Below are 22029 nucleotides of genomic sequence, written 5' to 3'. Positions count from 1 at the left end.
CAGAAAGGATGCAGGCCCAGCAATTGTATGGACCTCAGCATGGAGTCCCATCAGCCATAGAATTTTTCATCTCCTTCCTCCTGAGAACAGAGAGGCCCACTCTTACAGAGGACAATCCAACTCAAATAGTCCCTCCACATCAGGAAAATATCCAGAACTCTTTCCAGGATAGTTTCCATGTCAAGGGAAATAATAATTCCCCTCTTCTACAACTGTCAGACCACAGCTTGAATCCTTTGCCCAGTTTTTGGTGGCACACTTAAAAGTAGGGCTTAGATCAGGTGGAACAGCTGCAAGAAAAGGCAATGAAGATGGTCAAGTACTAGAAAGCAGGTGCAAAAGGAGAAGTGGAAGGAACTGGGTGTTACAGAAAAGATGACTGAGGAAGAAATATGAAATATGAAAAGAAGGACATGACTCTACCATCCTAGAGTGCAGGACGTGGAATAATAGTTTTAAGTTAAAGAATGGCAGAGTCCAATTGAATTTGAGGAAAATTGTCCTAATCACAAAAACAGTTCTGAAGTAGTTCTAATTACTAGATTCCCTTATATTGAAGAAGAGGCTGGATAGACATTTTTTTTAACTACTGTATGTTCCAGTTTGCATTCCTGCACTGAACAGGGAACTGGATACCATGGCCTAACTCTTAACTTTTCTAATTCTGTTTCCATTATTCTGCAACAGTGCAGAGAGACCAAAAAGGGAAGGATCCCATCCATGGGTGTCCTCAGAGTGTAAAAAAAAAAAAAAATCATGATTGCAACCACAATGATGCAATTGATGCACATAAAAAACAGGCGGAGCACCACTGTGGGTGCTGTCTTGACTTTTTTGACCATATCCTGTGGACATCTCTGATGCCATCTCATCCTTCCTGTATCTCCACTGAAAACAGGTAGAACTCCATTACTTCTATAGGAGGCATGGTTCATTTTTCTCCCATTATTGTCAATTCATTGTCCAGATGTTCTTATTTTATGGCTTGTGATTTTCAGATGTGGTGATTTTTGGTTTTACCCCCAACTTTGAGTTTGTTATGGTTATAATATAAGTGTATGATACAGCCTCGAAATAAATATACCTCATATTTTTACTATTTTTGCTATTTGAAAGAAGTAACTAATTAGAAAAAAATTCTGCACAAAGGCCATGAATGGGGATAATAAAGGTTTCCTAAGTTCAGTTTTGACAGGATAGCAGCATGAATTCACTCAAGCCTCTTTTCTCTCAACTACAGTACGGTCACTCTCAAGATATAGTATGTTAGAAGAATTTAACAATGGCCTTGCTGAACTTCCACACAAATAGTTTGAGTTGTTTCATATTTTCACCATGGCAATACCTGGCAAACCTTTAACTAACTGTTTTACACCCAAAGGTTAGTAATGTTAGAGCATCTGAGTTGAAAGCAGGGCATATGAACAGACAAATGTAAGATCTTTTCTAAATGTATTTACATAGTAATTGATAAGCTTTTGCCTGTTTATAACATGAAATATAAAAACCTTCCCTTGAAGTAGCATTTTTTGGGAAGAAAACCTTTCCTTGAAGTAGCATTTTGGGGGGGGGGAAATCACATTTACTGTGCACTGAAATCTTACTATCCCATTTCTTGAGAGAAATTACAATCTGTCTCCCCCCACCAAAAAACCCTCCATGCCTGGCTAAGCACGTTAGTGCTTTAACAAGTGCACTGTGGAACAGAGTAGCTTGAACAGCATTACATGGTGCCCGTGACATCAACAGGAATAAAAAGAATGGCCTCCCCATTTATATTTGAATTGCAGGGTGGACAGATGCTTACCATTTTTTTAAAGTTAAAAGAGGTGTAAATGAAGAGTTGTTTCCTCCCATAGTTTCACTACTGTCACCCCACCTTTTTTTTTTTTTTGTAATTAACTTATAAAATCTTTAAAAAATTTCAAAATCTATGTTCTCCCACTATGACCCTTCATATTTAATATTAGCAATACGTGTTCAATAACCAATCACAGCCTCCTAAAACAATAATACATATTCTTTAGTCATGAATCAGTGTGAAGTTCAGATGAATTCTGTGGGTGGATGTTCAGTTTTAACTGTGTTTTGTGTTGTGACAGGTTCTTGGAAGATTCTGCTTATAGTGATGGAAATGTTTTATTTCAGCAGGAGCCACCTCTACATCTCCACCCCTGTATTAAAGCTAACTGCTATAAAAAGACAGCTGGAAAACAAAGTAAAGTTTCTAGCAAGAGTAGAGGCAATGAATGCCACTGGTAGCAGATAGAGCTTCAGTTGCACCCTTACCAATAAAACAGAAAAAATCACACACACACACCCGCCACACACACAACTATGGCTCTAAATGGGGACATTCCAGCAGGGAATGAGAATCTATCCACATGCAACTGCTACTCTATATTGAACATAATGTCCCTATACTTTAGCAAATGTGTTCACAGCTGCATGTAACCTATTTTCTCATCCTCTGGGATTAAAGCTGTTGTGTAACATTATCCAAGAAATTACTTTTTCTCCAAAGAACTGTCATATAATGCCTTTGCATTTTTTCCTATTACATAGGAGGCTATTATTATTATTGCTGGTTGCCCAATCAGCCAGTTGTTTAGACTGGAACTGGCATTATCAAGTCCTTCCCAAGGACCTGGGATAGGCAGATGTTGTTTGATGGTATTAAAAGTATCGTTGCAGGATGTAAGCTGTTCCAAGTAAAACTGCCTTTTGCAATTGACTGATGGTGATTTCGTCAATGCTGATCGTCTTCAAGTGGTGCTCCAGATGTTTGGGATTGCACCCAAGGCACCTATTACTGTTGGCACTATCTGCTTTCTTTTGCCACAGTCCTTCTATTTCTATTTACAGGTCTTTGTATTTTGTGATCTTCTCCAGTTCTTTCTCTTCTATTCTGCTGTCTCCAGGTATTGCAAGGTCCATTATCCAGACTTTTTTGTCTTTCTTATCAACAATTGTTAAGTCTGGGGTGTTATGAGGCAGGTGCTTGTCTGAATTCTAAAGTCCCAGAGCACGTCAGCTTCTTCATTTTCTATTACTTTGTCTGTTTTGTGGTCCCACCAGTTCTTGCTTGCAGGCAAATGGTATTTCTTGCAGATATTCCAATGCACCATTGTTGCTACTTTGTCATGCCATTGTTTGTAGTCAGTCTGTATGATCTTCTTGCACCAGCTGACTAGGTGGTCCACTGTTTCTTCCTCTTCTTTGCAGAAGTGGCATTTGCTGTCTGTTGTTGTCTTCTTGATTCTGGCTTTGTATGTATTTGTTCTTAAGGCTTGGTCTTGTGCAGCCAGAATTAGTTGCCTCTGTCTCTTTCTTCAACTTTCCTGATCTTAGCCATTGCCAGGTCTTGTTGTTATCTGCTTTGCCTGCTAGGTTTTTTGTATACTGGCCATGTCTCTTTTCTATTCTTCATTTGGTCTTTCATATACGCCAGTTTGGTCTCTTCAGTATTCAGTAAGCATTCATGGTGTACTAGCTTCAGTGCATCTTCTTCACTGTCCTTCAGATATTCTTCCAATACCCTTTTTTCTTCTTCAACTGTCTGGTGTACTTGCAACATTCCACGTCCACCAATGCTCCTTGGTAACTAGAGTCTGTCAATGTCACTGTGTGGATGAAGGGCATGATTCACTGTCATTATTTTTCTGGTCTTCCTATCCAGGGCTTCTAGTTCTGCTTGAATCCAGTCCACTATTCCAGCTGTGTATCTAATGACTGGAATTGCCCAGGTGTTAATTGCCTTGATGGCATTTCCTCCACTGAGTTTGGACTTGAGAGAGATCTTCTTCACTCTCATGATGTATTCACTCCTAACCTTCTTCTTGACTTCAATATGCTTGATGTTGTCAGCTTGAAGGACACCCAGATATTTGTAGTGATGTTCTTCATCTTGATGTTATTTCCATAGGGCATCTTGATTTCTTTAGTTTTCACTAATTTTCTCCTGTTGATGGTAAGGGTGGCACATTTGTTCAATCCAAACTCCATTGCAATATCTTTGGCTATTGCAAATATTTCGACAGTGTTGAGCAGCAATTCTATTTCAGCTGGTGTTTTTCCATACTGCTTCAGATCATCCATGAAAAGGAGGTGGGATAGCCTGGCAGATGTTTTTGATGTTTGATGGCCATGGCCTGGGACTTGTTCAGTATTGTTGACAGAAGAATCAATGCAATGACAAACAGTAGTGGTGATAGTGAGTTTCCTTGAAAGATTCCTCTCTTGATATTAACTTCTCTCATTCTATCTACGTTGATCCGCAACTGTCTTCCATTGTTCCATTGATCTTTGCACAAAGGTTCTGCTGTTTCTACTGTCTCCTGTTATTTCTAGACACTTGATTATCCAATCATGTGGCAGGGAGTCAAATGCCTTCTTGTAATCAATCCAAGCTACAATCAAGCTGGTTTTCTTTCTCTTGCAGTTTTCCAAAATAATCTTATCAATTAAGAGCTGATCTTTTGTTCCTCTGCTGTTTGGGCCATTTCTTTTCTGCTCATATGGAAAAAGCTTGTTTTCAACTAGATGCTGTTGGACTGCATCAGCTACCACACCAGTTAGCAATTTGAAAGTTGTTGGTAAGCAAGCCATTAAATTGGCCTGTAGTTGCCTCGTGCTGCCCCTTTTGTTGGAGCTTTCATTATCAGGTAGGTTTTGCCAGATGTTAACCAATCTTCAATTTCACCTCCTTGTAGTATGTTGTTAAACTACTTGGCAATGAGTGGGTGCAGACCAGTCAGATGTTTCAACCAAAAACCATGCAGTTCATCTTCACCTGGTACTGACCAATTCTTGATCTTTCTTGCCCTTTTCTCCACCATTTCTGTTGTTATTACAAGTTCTTTCATTTCAGCTTTGTTTTTATTCTTATCCACCTTCTTTATCCAAGCTGCATTCTTGTTGTATTTCTTTGGGTTGTCCCATAGCTGCACCCAGAACTGGGCTCTTTCTTCTTTGTCAGATGTTGACTGGTTCACTGCAGTCTCTCCATTGATGGATTGGTAGAAACGTTTCTGATTCGACTGAAATTGGAGATTCTGCCTATAGTGTGCAATTCAAGCTTCGTATCTGCTGATCTTCTTGGCTATGGCTGTTATTTGCTGCTTTATTATTTCCAGTGCTTCTTTGATCGTCCTTGTTTCTAGGTGATATCTCTTGATCATTATTATTATTCTTTCATTAGCTGCCCTCTCCAGTGGACCATGTTATAGGGAAATGGATTATGATGCACAGAATAGTTTACTATTGAAGCTCCAATTTCTTTGATTCCCATTTTAACATGTTCACTCTTCATGGTCTTCCATATACAATAGTGCATTTAATACATAATGTACACCTTGGCTGAAAAGCTTCTGGGCACATGGAAGCACTAAAAGGCACAAGACTTCAGGAACCACTATTTTTATTTTCTAAAGATGCCTATGGGGCCTATATAATAGGGCTGTGTAGCACTTCATATTCAGTTTCAGAAAGCTATTTTACAGAATGTAGGAGCTCCAACTGTACCTATCTGGAACTTTTAAAGAAGCCACATCTTTTCTTAAGATCACACAGCTTGCCCTCTACATTTGCCATGCAGAGACACAGCTGCTTTAAGGAGTTGTGGGCATGTGATACATTGACACTCCTGTGCACATTCATTTGGAATCAAATCTGAAGCCCTGCACAAACGAATAAGGTCCAGAAGTATTCCTGAAACAAAAATGATGCTGAGCTGGTGTTTTGCTTTGCTGCATGTCAGTTTTCCATATTTTTTACTAAATAAGGCTTTCAAAAGTAATGTAGGACAGGAACCTAATGATAACATAATGGCTGCAGTAGCCAATATGAACATTACTGCATGGTGAAAAATGTGGAGTTCTGTGAGCTTTACCACTATTAATACTGCCACTATTCTATATTTCTATATAGACATCTGAGACTGATGGCCAAGGACTGCCAGTCCTTCACCCCCAAGCTGACTAGATAGGATCACCTACAAAATAGTTAAGTTACACTTTATATTGCATTAATAATTTAAACATTAAATTTAGGAAGTCACAGGAGTCAAGGGAAGCAACAGCCTAGGCAAATTTCAAAAGCATGACTATCTGGGGAAGCCATTTTTGTCGTACGGTGCAGCATGCATAAAGGAATGATTTGCACTCATGAACAAAAAGCAGCTTAGGGGAAAAAAGGAGACAAGACTATGTTGTCTGTTTGCTTCTCAGATCACCATGAACAGGTCAAGAACGAACTTATGCAGGTAAGTTCTTCCTCTTGTCTACAAAGACTTTAATGTGCCTGTTTGGGATAAATCTTTTTCATTTTAGATAAGCAACTGAAATATTCAGAAGGCTTATGCTCCAGGATGTGTGCGATGGAATAGAGATCCAGGTTCTCAGGAAGGAGGGAGCGCATTCCAGGAGGGAAAGGGGGGAGACAAGAGGCAACATAGTCCAGAGCAGGAGCATGGGAAGAAGAGACTTAAGATAGCCCCTCCCTAGATTCTCCCAGAGTATATCTATTAGGTTAGCATAGTACAGATTTAGTCTGGCAAGATTCTGTCTATATTGTGTAAGCAATAAAGAACTGAACTTAGCCAGATGGTTTCCCTGTTGTTCTTGGGCTGGGCCTGACAATGTGCCAGTAGTCATGAAGACTGTGCAGTGTACCACCTACCATAAAACCTGGCCTCTTTGGTTGCCTTGGTTCTTCAATGCTGCCTCTGGGTTATTCTCCACAGTGGTCTATCCTAACGCACTCAGGAGATGTAATGAGGTCTGCATCTTCAGAAGCAGTAATCAGTTGAAGAACTTGCAGACTTCATGGCATTCACATCTCATTATGCTATTGAGGAACTTCTGAAAGAATCTGCAGTGCATGCTGGTCTCAGCAGTACCACGCTAAGATTGTGTCACCTTTCCTGACAGAGAATCCAAGTTGCAAAATAAAGGAAAGCCTTGTCTGTTATTAGACCACTGTCCACCAGACTTTGCAACCAGCACAGAGAGTCCTCTTCTTGCAAGTCACTACCATTTTAAGCAGCAGTCTAGTGAAAAACACAAGTCCTGCCAGCACATAGCTGATGATATTTGAGTGGATTTATAAAGCTGTGGGAGCAGCCTTGGGGAAATAAAACTGCAAAAGGAAGATTAAAAGTAGGATTATGAATTTGGGCTGTGGCATGTAGTTATACTTTTATGTTGTGTGTTTGTTTTTTGTTTTCTTTGGCAACAATATAGGTTCTGTGCCTTTTGGAAATATATTGAACATATACATTTTTAAAGGTATCTTTGTTGTTCTTGTACTGAGAAACTGCATTTGAATAATTATTTCCAAAAGGATAAGCTTCATTACTCTTAATTTCAAGAACTGGAATTGCATCTGACTCAAGTTGCAATTTGATGCATAATTTCAAAATAAATCCCAATGTTTTCAATATTTGTACAGTATAGTAACACCAGTCAGCATGGCCAATGGTGGAGGATTAGTTGTATTTCAACCAATAGTGAATCACAAGTTCCGTTTACCTGAATAGGATTAGTTTGAAGGTGGCACACTTACCGAGTAATAAGCTCAACTGAACTCAGTGGGATGTTGGCAAATAAATATTATTAATAGAGGGAATACATTAGAACTTTTTTCAAGCACTGCAAGGAAATTTTGTGCCTTGAAAACCCATTATTTGGGCTGGGCATGGCACAGGACTTCTATCTACTTGGCTAAGGCCCTTTGATGATTCAACCCTTCACTTGATCATCTTCAGATGTTTTGTGTACGGTAACTCCATTAGCTCCACCCAGCACAACCAGTGTTTAGGAGAGTTAGGAACTGAAATATATTGTAAAATCAGGAAGAACCAAGACCACATCTAATTAGAAGTTCATAAAAAGCATAAAGGGAAACCTCAAAGGGCATTCACAGTGCTTTTTAAATGAATGTGCAGAGCTGATACATCCTTTTCCACACCAGCTGGCTGAAATGGGAGGAGACCATCTTCTTTCATTTGCGGATACTCAGCTAAGAAAGAACTTTCTTTTAAGTAGCAGCAGGTGGTAGCAGGTGGGTAAGCAGAAAAGAATGAATGTGTTTCACAGCAGAACGCAAGAGATGAAAGCAGGGTTATTTTTTTTCACCTCAGGCAATGGCAACGCTGTTCTCCATTTCAGGAAGAGGAAAGAAAGTGATGGGGCTGTCCAAATTTGCTAAAATATTGAAGTTGTGCTTGCAAGGGTTCAGGAAAAAAACCTGAACTCTTGCAAGCACCAGCCTCCATCATGGCTTCTTTCATTTTGCATCATCTTTCTGTCCTATGTAGTCATCAGATGCTCTCTCAATGTTATGCACAGACCCCAGCCCCTGAGAAATTGCCCACCCTGCTTCAAATGCTTCTGAGTGATAATTATAACATCTGGCCACCAGAGGTCATTATCTTTCCAAAGGAATGTGGATAACAATGTAAACAATTTAGCCCATTTAAAATACTGAGTCCTCAAGCCAGTATTTCAGACATTAGAATAATATTTAATTCTTTTTTCTTTATGCCTTTGAGTCAGTTTTGACTCCTAGCAACCACATGGACAAATCCCTGCAGTTTTCTTAGCAGTATTTTCAGGAGTAGTTTGCTGTTCCTTCTTCTTCCTAGGGCTAGGAGGGAGTGACTGGCTCAAAGTCACCCAGCAGGCTTCGTGCCTTCCAACAGAGGCTGGACTAGAACTCTCCATCTCTAGGAAGTACCTTTAACCACTACACCAAACTGGCTCTCTAACAGAACCAACCAAAGCCAAAACATGGCCAAGCAAAACAAGCTGTACTTGATAACAAAAATAAGATTAACAGAGGATGCTTGGCTTGCATTAATTAATGAGTATGCAGTTTTCTGGAATAATGATTCAAGCGTTATAATACAATGTTAGCTTATGATCATTTTTTGTGTTTTGCGTATTGCAATTATCTAATTAGAACATTTTTGCCTGGGTATGAATAGAATAAAGTTCAACTTAATTAAATAGGCATGATACATTTATTTCATCAGGAGAATGTATCTAACTCCCACTGAAATAATAGAAAGAATATTTCAGTATGGTTGCATATTGGTGTTTGGATTTATGCATCTTCAAGTGCATAATTAGGTGGTTAAAATAGTTAAATGAAAGTTACACTTTAGGATTTCTTTTAGAAAATAAAATGAAGAGCAATTACATTAACTAATATTAACAAGAAATTACTACATAACAGTTCCTACACCATGATTTTATTAGCTGAAATCAAATGAAAGTTAAAGTACCTTCTAGAATTTAAAGAGAAAAGTTTAAATGTAAGCTTTATTAATAACCCAATATTTTTATATAACTCAAGATAGATATACAAAGACAAAATATCTAAATTGTAAATTTAGATCACTCGTGTTAATTTACATTTTTATTGATCAAATACTGAAAAGAGAAAATATTTTCAGTTTAGAAAGCAAACAAGTGTGTCACCTAAATATGAAGTATTTTTAACCACAAATGACTCACTTAGTAGCTTAGAAATAGTTTAGAAAGAATTACTTAGTATTTTAGAAATAATTCAAAATACAACTATTTTGCTCCTAAAATATATTGTAATAGATCTATAATGGAAGAAACTGTGGTACCAGAATTATTTTCTTTAACAACAAATTCATTACCTGACACTAACAAAGGAAAAACACTGTCCCATGCCCACCTTGCATCACTACATTTCTTCAACCAAAGGAACATGTTTTCTCCTGTACATTACTACTATTATGTGATACATAATATATATGATGCATCATATACATCAGGATCCAATAAATGCATAGGTGATAAATCCATAATTATTCTAAATACAAGAGTGCCAAATTATGGGAAGCAGAATTAACCACTAGCCAACCAAAATTCTGTTTCGGACTCAGTATATTAAGCAGGAGCAGAGAACAGATGAACTGTATTCACAGATGAGAAAGCTCACCTTTGCTTCCTAGAATTCAGGACTTTGGAATTCTGGGAACATCAAAGAGTTTACTACCAGATAAACCATCTTCAAGATCTTTTGGTAAAGTTCTGTTTATTTCCATATGCGAGGCTAAGAGCTGATTATTCCCATATTTCAAGTCTAAATCTTCGATACAGATCTAAGTGTTATGAGCAACTTCAAGATTTTTAAAAAGAAAAAGTGACTGTACTTCTTGCTCATTCAAATCAATATGGAGAGGCTCAGAGTTTTAATGAGAATTGGTTGAAGTATCAAGGTACTATTTTTTTATTATTATCTATGTATGATACCAAAAGGTGTAAGAATTTACAGGTGGTCCTCACTTAGCAATCGCAACGGAGACCGGCAACTCTGTTGCTAAGTGATGCAGTCATAAAGTGAAAAATCACATGACCATGCCTGACTTAGCAGTTCCGGCTCCAGTCATTAGCGAATCACCCACGGTTGTTAAACGTGACATCACGTGATCACAACTTGCATCTTCCTGCCAGCTTCCCCCTTGACTATGCTTGTTGGAAGCCAGCTGTAAGGTCACAAATGGTGATCACATGACCACAGGATGCTGTGACTGTTGAAAATGCACAGCAGCTGCCAAGCGCCCAAATTGCAATCACATGACCACAGGGAAGCTGTGATGGCCGGAACTTTGAGGGCCAGTCATAAATCTTATTCAGCACCATTGTAACTACAAACTGTTGCAGAATGAGCAGTCGGTAAGCGAGGACAACCCGTATTTGGTTAAGTTGTTTAGGTATGTGCAGTTTCTGACATAAACAAAACAGTGGGCAAAATGAAAAGCAAACTGCATCTCGCCGCTGAGATCTATCAGCTGGACAATGTTGACAACTTCAACAACATATGATCCTATTTAGAGAAAAAAGCAGGGCCAGCCCTGAAGTACACAGGAGCACCATGTTGGAGGGAAAGGAATATATCATTAGCCTTTAAGTTTTAAGATACTGACACTGCTAAGAAACCTTTGGCTGGTATCTATTTGGCAGTGCCTTAGAGGAAGCTGCACGTAAAAGCCATCTGGATAATGAGCACCACAGAACTGTTCTTCCTACTTGGCATGGTGTTCTACAAAGCATGCAACTGCTATTTCTAATTTGCCTGAACTCTCTAGTTAAGAAGAAAAAGTTAAGTTTTTGCAGGCACAATTGTTTTACTGAAACATGAAAGATCTTTGTCTTAATTTTCTGTCCAGCCAAGCAGGTGCTCAGCAGGTAGCCACTGCTGTAATCAGCTATTAAACAAATTGTTCTAGAACAGTAGCCATACTTATCCAATATAGTGAGAGAGAACACAGTGTGAGTGCTTGTGTGATACTTTAAAGACAAAATGATTGATTGTGGTATACTGTTTTGCAGACTAATTCTCAAATCACTCAATTAATATAATGAGAAAAATATGGGCCCTTTCACTGAACCTCTTTTCCTTTGATTCTGCATTAATTGGTTGACAGGATTCCACTTTGCACACCACACATTTTGTAAACAAATAAACAGATAAAAATAGTGTGCTCCTCCCTCCCTATCTGGAGCAAGATTCAGTTCCTCCAGCAAAGCTGTCCCCCATTCATGCCAAGAGCTGACATGGCAGCAAAAATAAATAAAACCAATTCACTTCAATTGTAGAAGAGGAGGAAATGGTGCAGATAGCAAATCTAGTTGCAGGATTTGCAGCCTTCTTTACTTACTTCTTGGGAGGGCTGCTAGACCAGCTGTGCAGCCTTGGCTTGGCTCACCAAGATGTCTCCATCTATCAGTTTCTAGGTAAACACTACATAGTGGCTACTATCCTTGCAGATATGTGTATTACCTCTTCCAAAACCCCAGAACATTTATTATTGTCACCATATCAGGCTTGGACAATCACTTTTGAGAAGTTAGATTCTCAAACTTTACATTCTTATGTATCCCTAGGTCAAAAGAGCTGGAGTGTCATGCTGCTATCTATGCCTCTCACTCTTAATCCTAGACTAACTCTGGCATTAGTTCACGTTCTGGCTCTGTCATGGAAAGAAAGAGGAGCCTGGCCAGGATGAAGGAGTGTTGTAACACCCTGCAAAAGATTATGTTCCTTTCTCAACTTTAGCCAGAGTTTCCCAAAGTTAACTGAAAAGTCATTGCTTGGGAAATAGGGGAAGAATCATGTTTTCTCTGTGCCATTTGTAATATAGATAGAAAAGCAGGAGGAATCACATGCCTGCCTTCAGTGTATTCAATGCAGACAATGTGGACAACAAACAAAAAGCCTTTCACCTGATAAGACTAAGGATGGAAAAATGTATATTGCAAGCAGAATGTGGAGAAAGAACATACTTTTCATGGAAAACCAAAGTACTTATCATATAAGGTGGAATGTTTAATGTTATGAATGCAACAGCAGCTTTTCACGGATTGCTTCCAGTCCTGGCTTTGGAAGTGCTAAGCACATACCAAAACTTGTATGTGCTTAGCAGCAGAGATTCCACCAATTTCAATGTCCCACACGTTGCATAACACTTGCCACGTATACAGTGTATGCCCCCCATGCCTTCTCTAGGCAAGTGAGTGATGATAGGAGTAAGAGAAGAAAATAGGCCAGTCCTACTTCTGAAGCATAGTCCCTTAACCCTGGATGCTTCTATGTTAAGGCTGAGATTTAGTAACTGAAAACCGGTGGCAGTTTATACCTACCTCAGAAACATATTACAAAGGAGGTTTAGCAGCCTGTTCTATCTTGCAGGATTTGAGGGGCAGATGTTCCTTTGTTCTACCCCATATAATAAAACAATAGGGAAAGTAGCACCCAATGAGGAAAGGACATTCTCTGAGCGCTGCTAACTGCTGCCTTTCAAAAAATGATAACACTTGTTTCATAGAATTGGAAGTTTGGAAGCAAGAATACAAAAAAACAGTACCTTGCATCAGAGCTAATCCAATCCTGTTTTCAATCCTGAGTAATTTCAAAGTAACTGAAAAAGTGGTATAAAATAAATTATCGTATAAGGTAGACATAAAATGTAAATAGTAAGTGCAGTTTTTAGAATACTGACTCAAGTTCACTTTTAGGCTGACCAAAGGCATTATGTGTCTACTTATATGCAATATAAGCAGCCCAGTAAACAGTACATGAGAAGAAAATTATATTTATTAATCGATTTGGAACACACATTTCAATATTTAAGGATGTATCTGGATGAGGAAACCAATCATAACTGAGGCCACTAACCCATAAAAAGGTATAAGAGGAGCCTAGCAGTTAATGGAGCCCAAATATTCATAAATATATCTATAAATTCAATTGTATTATTCACTGAACCATAAGGTCAATGTGCTCAGCATAAACTGGATTATTTTAAAAACAGAATATGAAAGCTGAACCAAATCAAATAAACAAGGAGGGAAGAAATTCAGCATTCCACAATAGGATTGTGCAAAATCATTCAAAGGGGTATGGCTGTATCACCCTCCCAAATGGTTTTGCACAGCCTTAGTTTTTATGCTGATGTCAACCTACTTCTCCATATATGCTATTTGTACAGATCCAAATCCTGACCATTTGAAAGTATAATTAGGGTAACAGAAACTAATTCATAAGATTCTGGCACTAACTTTTTTTTTTTTTAATAAAGAAGTGTAATCTAGCTGCTAGCAATTTTTGTATGTTAATGAAGGTGAGTCAAAATGGAAGAATCAGTGACATTTCATTACCTAAAGATATTGCTTTGCCATAGTAAAGTAACTCTTTATAATACTCAAATAGTAGAAATAATTATACATATCCATGGTACAGAAAAACTGCTTTGCTGCAATTAATGCAGCAAATACTGAAAATAAACGTTTGTTTTTTAATCTGCAGAAACACTATGATCTAAAGTAACTAAATTATATCATTCTGAATATCACAAAGACTACTTGTTCTATCATATACCAGTACTGCCACGGTTTACTATAAATGATTTCCTAAGTCAATTCATTGAATACTTTGGTACTGCACTCCCCAGTTTTCAGTCTGACCAGTCATTTTCATCACATTCCGACTCATCATCCGAATCACTGTATTCCACAGCAATACGTCGAGAAAGAATTGTGGCCACATCATTTCCAACTGGTTCACGCTTGGCCTCCTGTTCACGCTGCTCTTGTACTTTTTTCAACTGGATTCCTGAGGCAAGCAAAAAAAAAAATTGTGCCCATTTTTTCCCTTAAAAAGCTTGCAAATACATAGGACTCAAGCATTCATGAAAATGCATCAGGATTAACATAATTAGTAATAATTTATACATAGTCTTACCAAGCATGATTAAAAAAACCAGCCAAATGCCCCATCGGTGTCTTGCTTATTTATAGCTAATGAATTCTTTAGTGTAATGAAAGCTTCAGCAAGGACAACATCCATATTTTTAGAAAGCATCTTTCCTGTAAGCATGTATGGTATAAACAGGCATTCACTCATCTGAACGTTATGCTATGTAGATAGGGCATTTATCTACTCAAGTTAATAATGTTAATAACTTACAACTTAAAATACTTCCTATTACCCGCTTACATAAAAATCTATATTGGTTATATGCTATTTGATACACTTTCATATGTGGTTAAATGCATAATTATGTGTTCATAAGTTGGTCTATTCAGAAAGGGAATTGGCTACTTATAGTGTGCATGGATGTGCACGCACCCACCAACTTCCTTCTCTTACATCCACCATGTATTTTGTGCCTCCCTGTGTCCCTGGGCTCCTCCAAATCCCAGGGACCCTGCTTATGCATAGGCTGCAGGGGCCACTTTTTCTCCTTCACTGGGAGAGAAAAGGAGCCATTGTATCTCCCTCTTCCCTTGCCAAGAAGCAAGTTAAAATCACTAAGTTTTTGCAACATGGCAGCAAAACAGAATCACTGATTCCCAAGAAGGAGAAAGAAATTCATAGAAATTCAATCTTAAGAAAGAACCAAGATTGATGCCTATGGCTGGAGGGTGTAACAATACAGCTGCTGCTAGAAAAGAGCTGCAAAGGAGGAAGAAGAAAGTTTCCCTTCTGCCTCAGGCAAATGACTCTCTTAAGCTATTCCTACATAGTATGTTGACCTACAACATTCATCGTTTACCAGTCAGGTTGTCCAAATAGTAAGGTTCCTGGTGGACAAGTTTAATACATCTGGAAGATACCATGTTGAGAAAGGTTGGATAAGCATATGAAAGCAATTCAAGAACAACCATGCTGTACTTCTGTGGCTGATGACTGTTCATCAAAAGAAAACCCTAAATGCAACAGAAAACCAGAAAGCTGATATACAGCTTTCACCCTAGACCAAATGTAGAACAGGGATCTCTAGTTACACTACATTAAGTACTGAAGACTCAAGGCCTATGTTATTTAAGAGCACAGGTCAGGTTTTGGAAGTCTTACCCATCCGAATAGCAGCCAGAAGATCACTTCGAGCACCACTGATGGGTGACTGGATAGACTCCTGCCTTTTAACCTCAGCCACTGCAGGTGTGTGCAATGGAGAGGATGAGAGAGAAGATGCTGCAGCAGGAGGACCTGGAGGGAGAGGAGGTGGACCAGGAGGAGGAGGAGCTGTAGCAACATGCCCAGTAGGAGGAAGATGAAGAGCACCAGAATACAGAGTACCAGCCACTAGTCCAGAATGGGTAGGAAGCACAGGGATTTGGAGAGGACTAACAAAAGCAGTCTGTGCAGAAGGAATCATAAGTGGTGGAGGAGGGGGTGGGGGTCCTGAAGGATTGTAATAATCCACCATTTGAGCTGCAAGCATCCTATACACAAAACAGAACAAAATATCTGTTAACTGAAGTATCAAGTAGGTCTGCAGTGTAAGAACCCATTAATTAATTAATGTTTTATCTGGTTTGGGCTTTAAAAATATTGGGTTACATTCCACTGCTTCACTTTTCTGTTAACATTTTTTTTCCAGGATATACTAGAACACTTATTTACAGCACCAAGATTTTCCAAGCTGGCTCTTATTTAATCAGGAATGCACAAATTATTTATAACAAATTACACATCATTTTCCAATTTCAACATAATCCTTCCCCCTGTTCATCTTTATCTCAACAGCTTAAAAGTTTTTGCTTGGATGTTTTATTTAAGAATATGAACCTCTGAGTATGGTTAACAACATGCTGTTCAACATATAACACATACACACACGCTCCACTGACACTTTGAACATTCATCTTGAGCAAAGCTTCTCCCTGTCTGAGACCATCTTGTTTTCTCTTTATCATTCAGAAGCCGTGTTTACGGCATTCTTGAAGAGCAGGAGGAAAATGTTCTAAATAGTTAGGTTCCATCAAGTCAGATTCAGCCCTTTATGACTGGAAAAGTGCTTGCCATCTTAGCCTGCCTTCCAGGAATTACACACAGCACTTCCAAAGCTATTGCAGTAATCCCTTTAATTCCATTCACCCATTTGATTCATTGTCTTCCTCCCCTTCTACTCCCTTCAAACTAGCAGAGAAAATTTGTCCTCAGTCATCTACAGTTGCATCATATGCTTAACATATATTCATGTTTGCTGATCATTGTCTAACATAAGCACAAAACTAGATCCTTACCCATAATCTGCTGTTATCAGGGCAACAGTGCCCAGAGCGCCATCTAAGGTTTGGGGTGGGGGTGGAGGTGGCTCTTGAGGTCTGTTCAAAGTAGCATGTTGCACTGTTGTAGAAGATAACTTATATTCCTGTTCAAGACCTTGTTTTGCAAGCATGAACTGAGATCCATCTCCTGTTCCACACAAAGACATGTGGCAAGGTTGATGATGGAGTGAATGATTTGGAGTAGCAGGATATGAGTAACTGGTAATATCCGAGGAATGAGATCTGAAATTAGAAATGAGAATAAGAGGAATCATGAACAAAATACATTAGGTACACTCACTTTGAAAGACTTATTTAACATTTTATAGTTAATTATTAATGCAAAATTAAATGTAAGTCATATTCACAAATACAAATACAACTTTCAAATTATAAGATATATATTCCCACACATATCAAGGAAGACAGACAAGCAACATCACCAAGAAAAATCAGAAGATGAAAGTAAAATTGCAGATCAAGGCAGATTATTATCTTTTATCAAAACCAAACCCATTCCAAGACTTTAATATTTACAAGTTTCCTGTTTTTTTTGCATAAAAGTAATTTGATCTGATCAAAGAGAGAAAGAGAGAGAAAGAGAACTGTTAGCTGGACACAAAGCTTAGAAAACAGCAAATTTTTTAGTACTGAGCAGTTAAGACCAAGCCACATTGTCCTTGCATCCCTATGCTGCAGAAAGGCTAAATTAGTAAGACAAATTATGCCATATTATCATCTGGTTAAAAAAAGAAGTATCAGTGGAACAGATGCTTATCATCTTATTCAGATGGAAAGCCAGGGAATTAACAAAGCACTAGCGCTTTCAATAAAACAAAACGACAAACCCTTTGGGCATCTGGGACTCTTTTGTGCCTCCTGCCTGCTCTTGTTTCTTTATGTCACTTATGAACTCAATGCCCATTTTCCTTCTCTCCCACTCTTCTCTTCTGGTCCTTACTTTTCTCACATTAACTTGCTGATGCCGGCTTGGATTCAGCTTGTGCCTCTCTCTCTGAATCACAATGGGCACAATATAAGTCATAGTGAATAGGATTATTCAGGTTGGAAACATCAGAATTTCATATTCCAAGAGTTAGATGAGATGGGCATGTTATATACCCAATGTTACATTTGTTTTACATACAAGATATAAAAAGCAGTTTAGAACCTAGCAAAATTGTAAAAACTGTTGCTTTTACAATTCTTACGGCAATATGTTCACAACAAAACAAGGCAAAGTTTTTATGTTGCCAACCAAAAAATAAATAAAGACAGGCAGAGAAAGGCAGTAGACCAAAAGGCTTGAAAGATGTGAATTAGTTGAGATAGCAGAATCAGTGGGATAATAAGAGGAAGATGGAGAAAGGTGACTTTTTCAGTTGAAAGATCAGAACTTGTTATCAAACAAAATATTACAGACTGAAAAATTTCTTCCTAATGCAGACCAAACAACATACTGAATAGGAATTCTAGAAATACAAAATAAAAGTAATTTGTTTTAAAACTTGATTATGTAGTAGTTAGCTACAAAAACTTCTGCCTTTGTATGCCCAGGCTTTAAAATTACCACAACATGACACAAGCAAGCCACAGCAGATGTTAAAGGGGCTATGAAGTTCTTGGGTTGCACATGTATTCTTCCTTCAAACCAAGTGGCAGAACAAAAATGAAAATATTGCCTGACCAATCTAATTTGAACACTGTACTTTTCTTGAACATAGAGGTCTCCGGCTTAGCTCAAAGTCAACAGATACAGACATCTGATATCTCATGAGTTTTTTTACACCTCTGCTTTAAGTTCACAGTGTCTGACATAAAAAGGGGCCATTTCCTGCTCCAAGTTTCCATGTTACTTTTTGCTGCAATAGGCTGTTGTGAAGAAAATCTAAAAAAAAAAAAAAAGCCTTCAGGGATAATCTAATTCAGAGAAGTGTGTATACCAAATTGCCTAAATAATCCAATCTAAAAAAGAAAGATAATCTCTTTCATACAAGTGGAAGTTATAAATCTGCAACAGATTAAGGATACTAAGCATAACTGAATGCACAAATCTTGTTATCAACAGACCTAATAGCAGGGGACAGAGACCCCTCAGAAGATGCTCCAGGGTAAACATTTTGAGACAACCTGTTGTCTGGTCTAAGTTCTTTGTCATAGGCCATCATATTCCACTCTTGACGCCTGTTCCTTGCTTTTCTAACCTTTTTCACCTCACGAGTTGTGCCATCTATACGTTTTTGATCCTAATGTAATACAAAAAGTGAGGAAGCATGCAAAAGAGAGAAACAAGGGAAGAGCAAGTTTAATGCTGTTAAGTATATGAAAATAAGATGTGCAGGCAAGCCAAGCATAAGTAAAATTAAGGCATATATTAGATTCCATTGGTTAATTATATAACAAACTATTAGCTATGTTTCAACATATATAGGAAATGGACATCTCATGGTCACATATTCACATCTTTTCCTACAATAAAAGGATTCTAATGTTATGGCTTGCAAAGCTTGCTCTATATGATCTAGTCAAAGCAGCTGGGCTAACAAATCAATGGTTTTTCAATACATCACATTAAGTGAGTTACAAATATTTTCCCATTACATGCTGAGAGTCAGTACAAATGTACCTACAAATAGCCTTTTGTTGGGTTTTTCTCCAGCTGTAAAGTAAGCTTGCTCAACCTTCAACCTCGTTCCTCAGATGAAGCATGTATTTGTTCTAACACAAGCTGATTTCCTCTTTTCCTGAGACTAAGGCAGGCAGTTTGCTTTTGTGTCTTTCCAGCATTTCTCATGTCATCTGATTAGATATTTGTTCAATAGTTTAGGTTTTTTGTGTTTCTTTTTTGAGCTAAATCAAATCTGGGTTTTCAGTGTTTGGATGCATGCTGACTTTCAAACAGCCTCTTACAGTACAGGTTGTCCTCATTTAGTGACCACAATTGGAACCAGCAACTTGGTAGTTAAGCGAAGCAGTCGCTAAGTGATACCGTGACTGTGCTTACAATCTTACTTCAGCTTTCCTTCACTTTATAGACCTGTGAAGGTCATAAATGTGAGGACTAGCCATAAAGTTACTTTTTTCATCACCGTTGTAACTGCAAATGGTTGCTAAACAAGGACTACCTGTAAAGACTTATACGGTACTTATCCTTTTGAATAAGTGCTTACTTACTGCTTATTACTGTCTTAGCAGACAAGAGACACCAAATCAGGTGAACTCATCAGGTGATGAATGAGGGGGAAGGACAGGTTCTCATGTATATGGATCACCATGATAAAACAACTGCCTTTGAGGGAAATTCATTTGTTCTTAATCAATGTGATTAAGAGGGAAAAACTCTCAGCCGAACAGCTCACAGTTCACAAAATGAATATCATAAAAAAGATATTAATAGTAGACCTGTTGCATTTGTTTTTTTGACCCACATTTCTCCCATAATTTCCCACCAAATCCTTGTTTCCCACAGTTGTTATGTCTCCTTCACTATACGCTCACTGTTTGTGACAAAAGTTAAGCCCCTTATAGAGGAAAAACAATAGTAGGTCACCCAATCACTGGAATGTGATATTCTTCTTTATGCAGGGCCTCTAGATCCACTATCATGTCTTTTGTAGCACACTTAAGGAAAAACACCCTCACTCTTTTAATTCTGTTGTTTTTTCTGCATTACCTAGGACAGTGTTGTCCAAACTTGGCCACTTTAAGATGAGTGGACCTCAACTCCCAGAATTCCCCAGCCAGCCATGCTGGCTGGGGAATTCTGGGAGTTGGAGTCCACTCATCTTAAAGTGGCCAAGTTTGGACAACACTGATCTAGGAGCTTCAGTCAGTTAATTAGCTTCAGAGCTCCAGTGACTGCTCACATAGCATACACATACACTCATTTCAAAAATGTCTTATAGAAAATCTACTATCAACTGCCTGAATTGTTTTATAACTCTATGATCAGAAAATGCAGAATTCAGGGAACATTTCTTCATGATTTAATTTATATGTATTCACATTTCAAAGCACCAAACTTCATTCCTGAATCTAGTCCATTATTTATGCACAGCCATGACAGAACTATGCTTAGTTTCAAATTTGCAGCTTAAAATAATGGAAAAGTCTTCAATTTGTATTTTACAGAAAACTCTAAAACTGAATGATTTTATGGAATTTCTGTAATAATTCAAACTATCTTCCAAAACTTAGTTGTACTGTAAAACTAACTGGTAGTTTCATTAAACACTCCATTAGCAGATCTCCAGATTTTTCTTTTCAAAATGCAGATAAGAAAGCACACATTTAAGTTAAGAGTAAAGGGATAGTTTGCAATACAGAACAGCTTTGTTTTTTACAACCATTTCTATGTCAGGAAGACCTTTAAACTATAAGCTGTTTATCCTAAAACAAGATTGATAAACTATGTGCATTTTTTGAAAAAGTTTCTATTTACCTTCTGTCGTCTCTTCTCTTTTCGCTTATGCTCTGTATCTTGTAACATTTTTTCTTTCCAGAGGTCAAAGAAGTAAGAAGGATCTGTATAAAATTTTAGTCCATCTTTTTTGTCATCTCTGTGGAAAAAATGGAACAAAACGTTGCTTTAAAATGGCCACCACTCATGCTCTACTCAGCATGCTTAATACAGATTTCACATAAAGTTAATGACCCATTAAAGTTTATTTATTCTGGAAGGGGACACAGGTCACTATTATCTCTCCATGAAAAGGGTTAATCTCCAATGGAAAAGACCCCAGACATCCAGAATACCTTTGGAGGACTCTGCCAGGTGTAACACAGAAGTTCCTGGGCACATTTGCCTACTGAGCTCACAGCACAACTTTGGGCCCAACCTAATTCCCAGAGTTGTTACTATGGGAATAAAATTAGGGGAGATTCCCATGTATGCCCCCATCAGATCCCGCAATGTGCCTCGTCATAGTAGTGTGGGTGGGCCTTACTGGGAGGGATGAGCGAAGAATGCTGGGAATGGATGCCAAAAGTATCTAACCTCAGCAGAGACACCCAAGGTCATCTAGGTCAACTTAGACGCCCAAGGTCATCTAAGTTTCCCAGCTAAAGCAAGCAGGCACCTGTATGGGGCAGCAGCAATATAGGAAGATGCTGTAGGTAGATGATGATCACTTTAGCGACAATGGCAAAGGCATTATTTCATAATGCACAGAAGGCAGCAATGGTAAACCACTCCTGTATTTTGCCAAGAAAACCACATGGATAGACAAATATAAAGTGACTGATAATGTAGTGCCAGATAATAGGCTCTTCAAGTAGCATAGCACTCAACATGCAACCAAACTCACAGGGTCATTGTTGTGGATAAAATAAGAGGCAGGAGTATTAAGTATGTTCGCCACCTTGAGTTAAGCAAAATATACATACAAAAAATGTGGGATAAAAATCTATTAACAACAATAATATGCTACAGAGG

General features: G+C 38.2%; 1 protein-coding gene across 3 annotated transcripts in view; it reads right to left on the bottom strand.

The window, feature by feature from the left end:
- Positions 1 to 8988: 8988 nt before the first annotated feature.
- Positions 8989 to 22029, bottom strand: part of WASF3 (WASP family member 3) — a 36818-nt gene continuing 23777 nt past the window's right edge. For 2 of the 3 annotated variants that reach the window (XM_025169531.2, XM_088140686.1), the window contains exons 5-9: positions 21037 to 21154; positions 18666 to 18841; positions 16572 to 16838; positions 15397 to 15767; positions 8989 to 14151 (exon numbers count right to left, since the gene is read on the bottom strand). In XM_025169531.2, the coding sequence (XP_025025299.1) occupies positions 13994 to 14151; positions 15397 to 15767; positions 16572 to 16838; positions 18666 to 18841; positions 21037 to 21154 (1090 nt within the window). In that variant the 3' untranslated portion in view covers positions 8989 to 13993. Of the gene's footprint in view, positions 14152 to 15396; positions 15768 to 16571; positions 16839 to 17443; positions 17611 to 18665; positions 18842 to 21036; positions 21155 to 22029 lie in introns of all 3 variants that reach the window. The other variant, XM_025169530.2, reaches the window with a different exon arrangement.

The sequence above is a fragment of the Python bivittatus genome, unplaced genomic scaffold, assembly GCF_059951505.1.
Source record: "Python bivittatus isolate LINGU-HERP-01145 unplaced genomic scaffold, Pbiv_v1 ctg000340_np1212, whole genome shotgun sequence".
NCBI lineage: Eukaryota > Metazoa > Chordata > Lepidosauria > Squamata > Pythonidae > Python > Python bivittatus.
Note: the sequence above shows the minus strand (reverse complement) of the source record. Positions and strands in the feature narration are given on the sequence as shown.